The sequence below is a fragment of the Bombyx mandarina genome, chromosome 25, assembly GCF_030267445.1.
Source record: "Bombyx mandarina strain Sakado chromosome 25, ASM3026744v2".
In the NCBI taxonomy this organism is placed as follows: Eukaryota; Metazoa; Arthropoda; class Insecta; order Lepidoptera; family Bombycidae; genus Bombyx; species Bombyx mandarina.
Window position 1 is genome coordinate 11,045,550 of NC_143231.1, and position 10,735 is coordinate 11,056,284.

Here is a 10,735-nt window from a genome sequence, read left to right on the forward strand (position 1 = left end):
TCGGTCGGTTCGGTCTACTTTTTTGTCTATAATTAATTATTTTTTTGAAGATATTCGATTCGTAGTAATCGAATGTAATTTTTTTCAATTATCAGCTTCCGATTATTTTCTGTTTTTTTCCATCTGAAGCCTAGCTCTTTCATAATTCGTCGTAAACTTCATACCGAGCCATTAAAATTTATATCTTCTTTAAATTTTTCGAAGCCTTTCTACGGTACGGAGTTTCGCTGCTTGTTATGTAGTTATTATGATTACATCTTTTAATTACAGATTGAACGAAACTATCCATTCCGGTAACTTTCTTCTTCCCTGATCTTTTCTTACCCGGAGTCCGAAACACGGCGAGCAAGACAGAGCCTTTAGCTTCGTTAATAATGCACCTAACAGTACTCACGGATGTTTTTTTTGCTTTCGAAGTCTGTTTTACTTTTTCCATATCATTCTTGCCCTGTTTTATAATGAAGCAATATACGTCGTACACAATTTTTCTACCCTTTCTTTTGAATACTACACCAGTTTGTCGCGGCATAGTGTATTTTTTATAAAAAATCAACAAACACTCAACAAATAGCAATGGCAACAAAGTCAACAAGCAATTATAACAAATAACTTAACGATTAATAATGATAGACTTTTCACTGTACGCAAGCGTACTTTTGGGAGCAAGCGGAACGAGGACGCGGTGCGGGACGCAAGGTTCTACTGATCTACCAATAACGCGCTCGATACGATTTCCCCTGCCGTCGCGCCTCACCCTCACCACCAAAGTGATCTAAAATTCGGTTCTGCGCAGTCAAGGTCATTTGCTCAAGAAGTTTGCCGGTTACTATATAGGTATAATGAGTAAATATTGTAAAAAGATTTTTTGGCTTGGAGGCCTTTTCAGCTTTCCAGAATAGTTTTCCGAGTACGAGCTTGCCAGAAGGGTGGGATTTATTAATAGCCACCCAGGGTGCCTCCGTAGGAGATCTGACTCAAGTGCAGATGTTTCGCTAATGCAAATAACTGAATAGAATCACGATTTGCTAAGAAGATGAGTTTGACCCAGTGGACTAATGCTATGGAATAGGTTCAAGTCGAACTTTTCGACGAGTTCCAGTTTGGAGATATACGATTAGGTCAAACCTTATGAAGTTCTGATCGCAGGTGGTTGATGTCGACTTGATGTACTATTTTCTTAATTTTAGCTTTCTTGCCACTCATTAGTCTCCTGATGTAATTTTATTAATGTAAATCTCGCCGTCTGCCTACATGGGCAATAAAAAAATGAGATGCTGTGAGAGTATTCCGCGATCCCTCAAATTGAGGAGCGTGAGATTGTATGAATTTACATACATTACATACATTGTACCTACATACATTGATAAAAATACCACATTTTGGGGAATTCTAAAAGATTTTTTTGGTAGCATTTCTTTAAAATGTCAAAACAAAGATTATAAATACTAAAAATATAAATTTTATTTAAAAAGTAATAAACTCCACTAGCTGTATTTATTACTCGATTCATATAAGATTAAAGAATGGAATACAGGAAACACTCTTATCCCCGACTTTTAGCGGAAACACCCCGTGTCAAGATAAGTAAATAATTTTATTTTGTAAATTTGGCATTTCTTTTAGTGTATACACACATACACACATTGTGTAAAATGGTGGGTTATTATTCATTTAATATTTCTAAAAGTGCATAAGCTTGGGGAAATGGAATTTAATCGTAAGACGCGATTTCTCGAGCTCTTCTGAAACGTTCACTGAATTCAAGGTAACTACCCATCATTTTACTGAGAGGTTGTTTCATTTAGTTCATTAAACACCTACTTGGCTATCTCAGTTCACTTCATTAAATCCCGACATAGGTTACTGTAATAACAGAAAACCTTTTATAAATAAGGTTTTAATAAGCTAAAATTAACAGTAAAATTTGTTTTCGTTGCATTAGATACATTGACAAAAACACTAATAAAACAGATTGACAATGATATCAACTTATGACTAATATTTTCAAGTAAGAAGCTTAGATCAGTTACCCATATAACTATCTTTAACTTTTCTCTATGGGTTAGGCTTCCTTTGCCTATCTAGTGGCGGTGTCAAACAGCTTTCCCGCCACTATACGTCGTCAAACAAATGACAAGAAATGACTCTTTTTTTCTTTTAAAAGTAAACAATATTAATTATTCTTGTGTTAGTTTGTGCAGACCAATTGGATAATATTGAATATGTCTTCAGAACGTAAGACAAGGAAACGAAAACAGTCCGTTATAGAGGAACGATCAAACACACAAAATGTTCATAAAAGTCCGAAAACAAATCCAACTAACAATATAACACTGACGAAAGAAATGAGAAAATTAAGACAAATCAAAGCTAAGAAGGTAATTGGTGAAGAGTGGAAAACCAAGGAGACCATTAAATCTTCTGATAAACAAAAAAGTGGGACAGTGAGGAAAAATAAACAAAATGAAAATCAGAATAAATTGCCACGACTTTCAACAGTGGTTTTGAAACAAGCATCTCCAAACAAAAAATCAGGAAATGTTAAGCAAACTATTAAACGGAAAATTACGAAAGTAAAAAAAGATGAAGCAACGTCAAGAATAGGCTTACTAACTGTAAATGTTACCCAACAAAAAAAACAAGCAAAGGGGATTAAATCTTGGTTAGAGCAGGCACCTAAAACTCGTAATCCAAACAAATCAACAAAAACTCTGGAAAATTCAGCTATATATTCAAACAAAACTGGTAATTTAAATGCAGAAAAAGATGTCACTGAAAAAGCTGATGATATTTATGAATTTACTTACGATCCTAAAGAAGAGCCACCACCATTAAAAAAGAAAAAAATTGTCCGAAAGAAACCTATTAAGCCGAAACAACCAAAAGCATATTTTTACAATAACAATTATGACAAAAATGTGTCAAAAGCTTTGTGTACATTAAAACGTGTGATTGCATCAAAATCAAAGCAAAATAATGAACAAAGACACATTACAGACAATGAACAAACAGCAAATAATGAAGCATACAGGAAAAGTATAGAAAATACAAATACTGTTCATCCTTCACCACAAACAAAACAGCAAATAACTAATCTTCTGAACAACAATTGTAAAAAAAATATGAATAAAAATCAACCTGAAGTTACTACTTTGGGTAATACAATCACAAATAAGTCTGTTAGTAATCAAATTAATACACCAGCACTTACAAACTATAATTCAATGAGAATTGAGGATATAGCAGCTGATTTTGAGATGAGCGATGGTCACAATGACTTAAATTACTCTCCAGTCTATTCTCCTGAGCATCCAAAAAGTCCCAATCAAAGAGAATCAGGAAATAGTGACAATAATTGCTTACCTACAGTAAACAGTAGGGATCCCTTAAATCTTCAAGAGGAATTGAGTTTTTTTGATGATCAGCCAGTAGCTAACAGCAGCATGATCAAGTCCATTAGAAATCCTGCTCCAAGCCCAAGGGATCCACTAGCAAGTCCATGGAGAGTAGAATTTGGTTGCTTACCAATAAAATGGCAAATTAATACATATATAAAACCAAACATGACACCAGCTGTGGAAAGCTCATTTATAGCTGAAAATACAAAACAACATGTTTACACCAATATAGTGCCTCAATCAAATGAGAGCTTACCTCAGATCTTTGATAAAAATACAAGTGCTATGAAGCAGCCTAGCATTATATCCTTTATAAAAGAGATGGCAGAAAAGAGTGCCAAAAAGAAACGTGGAAGATCTGTGTCTCCAACAAAAGCAAACAGTCTATTTGAAGAAAGCATAAATTCACATACAATGTGCCCTAGCATCACCATTAATGCTGTAACGCCAACCAAAAATACCGAGATAAATGTACAAAGTACACCACAAAGTATAGAGGTTGTCTCATCACCATTAAAAACCATAACAAATTTGAGTAATAAAGAAAACGGTAATAGGAATAAGGAGAAGGAAAATAAACTGAAAGGAAAATCATCAAGAAAGCAAAATAAAGATAAAGATAGAACATATTTTGGGTTCGATGACACAGATGAACAGGACCAAGAAAATGTGTCTCCCATTAAAGTAATTCAAAATAATAGAGTGACAGCTTTACGTCCAAGATCTAGGGCCGTTCTTCAAGACATCAATTGTATAAGAGGTACACTGAGAGCTGCATTGCATGCTAAATCCAACACCATAGCTAGCTCTGATGCAGTGAACCCTATGTATAAAGAGTTGAAATCAGCAGAAGAAGCTCCTGTGTTTTCAGAAAAGGGCATTGTAGAGAATCGTCAGACTGTTGTGGAAGCAACTGATGGTGGCAATGATGATAATGAATCAATACACTTATTTGAAGATTTTGATGTTGTTCATCATCTGAAGGTAATAAGCTCTTTTTAATATAGAAGGAAGAAATATGAAGGGAACCTGATTTAAACTATTTTAAAAACCTATTTTTTTAAAACAGCGTAACATGTTATAGTATGGAATGTATAGTATGGAATGGAGTAAACTCCGACAAAATAATATTTAAAAAAATGCATGATTTTACAAGTAGACTCTATTTTAAAATTGCCCTTTTTACTTATTCAATGTAATTATACAAATTAAAGGTTTTTAATCGATGTTATAATAAGGATTGTGTCCCTTTTGAGCAGACAGTAGTAATGTATCCTTTAGAATTTTTAAACTTCACATATTTAAGGAGAGCAGAAAGAGAATAAAATTAAATATATGGTGCTCAAAAAGTCTGTCAAAAAAAAGAATTTAATAAACCTAAATTTTATCAAAAGTTAAGTGCAACAGTTGACAAGCAGAGGATAAAATGGTACTTATCTCTGTCTTTGCCAAATCTGTAGGAATAAATGTAGAGCATACCAATTGGTTGCTAACAATATCTTATTTACATAATTCTTTCAGCAAGGTATTTGTGTTGTCAGTAATGAAGCTATTCCGATAAAGTCCTGGATTATTATTTTGTGTATTTTTAAATATTTAAAGAACTTTCATTGACCATTGTGGCTTAACTTACTTATAAATGATGGTACTATCTACTATTTATATTCAATATTCACTGACTGTTCCTTTCACACTTTTATATTTTTCATTTGGTCCTACTAAATCATCACACCTAAAAAAAATTAATGTATTTTCCAGCCACAACGAAAAAGCTATGGGAAACCCAAGAAAGTAATGTTTTCTCGGACTTCTGTGTCTGGAGTTGACAATGAACATAGTGATGAAGAACATGCCGAAAATTATGAAGATGATCTGGCTGATTTGAACTTCTCTATGGCAATTATTGAAGAAAAAAAATCTAAAAAGAAGAAAATTAAAAAACTTAGATCCAGGAAAGAGGTACCATTCAGATTGTATTATTATTTTGAGAAAAAATCATTAGGTGTTAGGTATTGTGGGCATATATACTGAACTAGCAAGAAACTTACGTAAGTTGGCTCATTTATGATGGGAAGAAAAGATTTATCTAAATTGACAACAACTTTGTGCACTTAGTTGGGAGGAGCTATTTAATTTGAGATATGTATTAATCATTAATAATCACTTGATACCAAGGAGCTGCAATATGTCATAGACTTATCCAAATGTTATTGGTAGTTTTAAATCTATACTAATATTATAAAGCTGAGGAGTTTGTTTGTTTGAACGTGCTAATCTCAGGAACTACTGGTCCGATTTGAAAAATTCTTTTAATACTTTTATTTTAATGAAAAGTTCATGTGAAATACAGTTGACTACCTTCAATGTTTTATTTAAAAACAATTTATGTTTGCATTCAGAATGAATTTTACTTTTTATCTATACTAATATATAAATCTTTTTATTTATTTATTTTATATTGCTTAGATAGGTAGACGACCTCACAGCCCACCTGGTATTAAGTGGTTACTGGAGCCCATAGACATCTACGACGTAAATGCGCCACCCACCTTGAGATATAAGTTCTAAGGTCTCAGTATAGTTACAACGGCTACCCCACTCTTCAAACCGAAACGCATTACTGCTTTGAAACTTGGTATCCATATAGAAAATACATGTACTTAATGGATAGGCTAATATTTATGAGTGTTGGACTCCCTACACCAGTTGCGGGGGTGAGAAATAATAAGGTTAAAATAAAATGCCCAGTGAAGCGGTCGGGTACAGCTAGTTTTACTATACAGGTGAATAAACAGGTGGTTACCTCAAATAATACGTTGCTTTTCTTTAACAAGTTGTTGTTTCTTTCAGGAAAAGGAGGCGGATGAATGGGCAGCCGCCTTTAATTCTATGTGTGAAGACGTTGATCAATTCCCATTGGTCGTCGAATAAATACTTATATGTTTCTAAATCATGACATATAGATATAAAATATTTAAAATTATGTACTAATAAATAGAAATTAAGATATATTTAAGAAACAATTTTGTTTCATCTAAATTAATGCTATAATTTTAAATCTGGGATTTTAAAATTTTAATTAATTACTAACTATAGTAGAATTATTTTGTCCGTGCAGTTTGGGTCATAAAAAATCGGAGCGGTGACGCGAGTATTTCGCTCTCTCTTCCACTCACGAGCCTTATGGACGGGCATAGTGATGCGCGTTATTGTTGTCGATAAGCGTTATCGATAGTGTATTTAGTTTTGTCATTTTGTGGGTTAGTGATAAAAATGAAAAAAAAATCACTAATCGAACACTTACAATATCGCCGCAGCAAGTTAACGAGAACGGCAGAAATTAACACTGTAACTTTTAGGGATCTATTCTTATTTCAGCTAAAAATTTTAACACATTGTTGATAACAACACGTGCAAATATTATTTTGATAAATTCTGCCGTATTGATACAAAACAAAGGAGTAGCCATTGTGTCACTAAAGAAATTCAGAGAACGAATGCATAAAAACACATTTCTCTTCGACATAATGTACTATAATTTGCAGGTAAGTACAAATGACTTAACATAACAATGTCTCACCACCCTTCGTATACCGCCCCGCCGCCATGTACCTGCCTTCGATGACTCATTTGTTTTTATCGATAATGGCGTTGCGCCCGCGCAACATGCTCACCGCCCTAGCCGTGCTATGGTTTATGACCCAAACTGCACGGACAAAATAATTCTACTATAGACTTAATTCAATGTGGTCATACTTTTACGATCTTAACAGAGTATAGCCACATTTTTTTTTTTTTTTGTGTAAGTTTACTAGCATAACAACAGGCCTAGCCGATCAAATAAAGAAATCTGTGGATAACAGTTTTCCTATTGTAATCTGATGCTACAATTTCTGTTTATAATGAAATTGTTAACTGAAGAACCAAATTGTTCTTTACAGCACTGACAATACTCATGTAATTGTTACAGTAATGTTAGATCTCTTTTGACGTATCTACTCAATACTCATTGTATGCCCTCCGAATAAGAATAACATTGTCACAACCTTTCTCCATGTCAATTTCAAAATAATTTATAATTAAGTTAATATTATTTAAAATAGATTTTTTCACTGGAGGCAAATAAGTAAAAAACTCATACTCTACTGAAGGTAAGTAGTCACCATCGGCCATGGACATAAGCAAGCACAGTGAAGTCATTCAATTTTTTATTTTTTTATTTCGTAATTATCATATTTTATTGTAAAAAGTACCTGTGAAATAACATATTTGATAGTTAAGCTAAAGATTATTGAAAATCTCAATGTTTCTAATCGTATAGTTTTAACACAAATTTAGGTGAGGTGAAAAGCTATCTGGTTTAAGCGACATTTTTCTTTGTAACTAAAGGTCTGTTTTATTTGTTATTAGCGACCCGCCCTCGCTTCGCTTCGGAAATATTAAATTTTATTATTAATAGCGGTTATTGTCGTACAGCGGGTGACGCTGCGGGGCGAAGCTAGTCTAAAAAAGTAGCCTTAGTTGCTCCTTATATCATCAGCTACCTATAAGTGAAAGTCCCGTCAAAATCGGTCCAGCCGTTCCAGAGATTAGCCGGAACAAACAGACAGGCAGACAGACAAAAATTGTAAAAAATGTTATTTTGGTGTATGTACCGTATAATTATTTGCGTAATTACTAGTGGTAGGACCTCTTCTGAGTCCGCGCGGGCGAATACCACCGCCCTGCCTATTTCTGCCGTGAAGCAGTAATGCGTTTGGGTTCGAAGGGCGGGGCAGCCGTTGTAACTATACTGAGACCTTAGAACTTATATCTCAAGGTGGGTGGCGCATTGACGTTTGTAGATGTCTATGGGCTCCAGTAACCACTTAACACCAGGTGGGCTGTGAGCTCGTCCACACATCAAGGCATAAATATAATAATATATATATTCATATGCATGTAGTAAAAAGCGATTATTTCAATATTACATACACTCCAATGTTATTTATATGTATAGATTAGTATCAACAATTCGATGTTTTCAATTTAGTTTACTCCATTCAAATAGCTGAAGAAGTTTTTCTTGTTATGATATTTTTTTTAAACCTTAAACTTTAAATAGCTCTCCTGTAAAGTTGCAAAAATGTCGCTGAAACCAAATAGCCTTTGACCCAGCTATATAATTATACTATCGCAATTGTGTACTAGTTAATATATTTTCTCAACTTTATCCTCGAATTACTTGTGTGTGAATTTTGTATTGTTTTTATTTTATAATAAACACTAGCGACCCGCCCTCGCTTCGCTTCGGAAACTGTAATTTATTATTGATTTCTCCACTATTTAATGGATGTTATTATACATATAAACGTTCCTCTTCAATCACTCTATCTATTAAAAAAAACAGCATCGAAATCCGTTTCGTAGTTTTAAAGATTTAAGCATACATAGGGATATAGGGACAGAGAAAGCGACTTTGTTTTATACTATGTAGTGATTATAGAAAAAAAAAATCTAACACGCTTTACGGAAGATGGTGCAGATGCTAATTGTCATTTGCGGCTGTTGATCTTTTAAATTTTACATATTGATTTCATAATTTCTAAATAAATCGTCATAAATGTAAATAAAAACAAATTATGTTAAGACACAACTGGTTGTAATTTAATTTTATAGTATGTATGTAATTTTAACGAATTATAAATCATTTTATTTAATGTTTTATTTATTTATTTTACCTATGTATATAAATATTAAAGTGACACCGCCCTGCTTATTTTTATCACAGAGCAATCTTGCATTCCACTTTGAAGGGTAGGAGTCGTAGGAGACTGGACCATTATTGAGAAGCTTATGTCTCAAGGTGAACAGTGGCATCGTTTGAGATACGTAAACTTAACATCAAGAAAGCTGTGAGTTCGTTTGAGTTCAAAACGACATGCCTGTTTCTGCCTTACTGGTGATAGGACCTCTTGTGAGTCCGCACGGGTAGGTACCACCACCCTGCCTATTTCTGAATAAAGAAGAATAATGAACGTGAAGCAATAATGCGTTTCGGTTTGAAGGGTGGGGCAGCCATTGTAACTATACTGAGACCTTAGAACTTATATCACAAGGTGGGTGGCGCATTTACGTTGTAGATGTCTATGGGCTCCAGTAACCACTTAACACCAGGTGGGTTGTGAGCTCGTTCACCCACCTAAGCAATAAAAAAAAAGAATCGTATATTGAAGATTAACGTATTAGTATGCAGAGCATTTTGAACTGGAATATGGAGACTTGTATTTTACAGTTTGTTTTTTCCTACCTAGGCTGGTATCCTTGAGCGATGGATCCGTTAACCGTTGCATTAGACGCCTTTAGCTCTAGCACTAGGAGCAGGCTTAGGAACCCCGGTAACCGTACTCGTCGAACTCGACAAAGAGTTCAACGTGCAACCTAACCTTAACATCAGCCCGCTGAGTTTCTCGCCGGATCTTCTCAGCGGGTCGCGATTCCGATACGGCAGTACATTCATTCGCGAAGCAGTTACTCTTGAGTTGTTATGTCTCGTTTGGAGGCGCTCGGGTAGCTGTTAGCATATCCCACGTGTGACGTGACAAATGACCTCCTCCTGGCGGAGCCCTTGCTCGCCCACCAGTCCTGGTAAAACGGGAAAGGCCTCCGATCCACCAGTAATCCCTCAATCATAAGAAAAGAGTTATACCAGCGTAACCGAGCGCGTAGGTGAGCTCACGGGGCTCCAACCTGCTGACGTTGCTAACACTAGCCCTAGCAAGAGCAGTTACTTTCGAACCTATTATATACCAATAGTTAAAGCCAATTTAGTGAAATCCCGTCTTATCGGTATTAACTTTAACTAAAACTCCTTGTAGTATAACTTTATTTGTCAATACAAATAATTTTAGTATCATTATCGATGTTCATTTTACTATTAACCTATTGATTTTGAAGCCAACAGTATCTAATACTTAACTTCTTTCACTAGAAACAACATCTAAATGAAATGACGTAGTAATTTTTGTTGAGATGTCATAGGTGTAGTGCGGCTATTGGCTACTAGAGGGCACTAGCGACTAGATATAAGCGCACATTTTCAAAAACTGTGGTGCAATTAAAATATTGTGTTGATTTAAGTGAATATGAATGAAATACTAAAATTTTAACAGATAAGTGTTTTCAGTTGTTTTGCTCTTTTTATAGTGGAAGACCGGATCATAAAGTAGGTATTTTAAGGCGCTGTCCCCTCACATTCCCTACAACTGCCATCTTCTATTTGCCGTCAACCTGCTTCATTAATTAATTGAGCCTCACAGAGCAGGCTCGATCCGGTCAGTCGATCTCACTGACCACCC

General features: G+C 34.7%; 1 protein-coding gene across 1 annotated transcript; it reads left to right on the top strand.

Moving 5' to 3' along the window:
- The first annotated feature begins 780 nt into the window (after positions 1-780).
- On the top strand, positions 781-6,479 carry dmt (dalmatian). Its single transcript, XM_089738457.1, has 3 exons — positions 781-4,382; positions 5,157-5,357; positions 6,249-6,479. The coding sequence occupies exons 1-3, from the start codon at positions 2,223-2,225 to the stop codon at positions 6,327-6,329; spliced, it is 2,442 nt and encodes an 813-aa protein (XP_089594583.1). The 5' UTR covers positions 781-2,222; the 3' UTR covers positions 6,330-6,479.
- Positions 6,480-10,735: the final 4,256 nt, after the last annotated feature.

Excerpts from the sequence above, each read along its gene's own strand:
- dmt (XM_089738457.1), top strand. The coding sequence starts at position 2,223 with ATGTCTTCAGAACGTAAGACAAGGAAACGAAAACAGTCCGTTATAGAG. Across the intron at positions 4,383-5,156 it reads ATGTTGTTCATCATCTGAAG|CCACAACGAAAAAGCTATGG; the intron begins GTAATAAGCTCT and ends TGTATTTTCCAG. Across the intron at positions 5,358-6,248 it reads AACTTAGATCCAGGAAAGAG|GAAAAGGAGGCGGATGAATG; the intron begins GTACCATTCAGA and ends TGTTTCTTTCAG.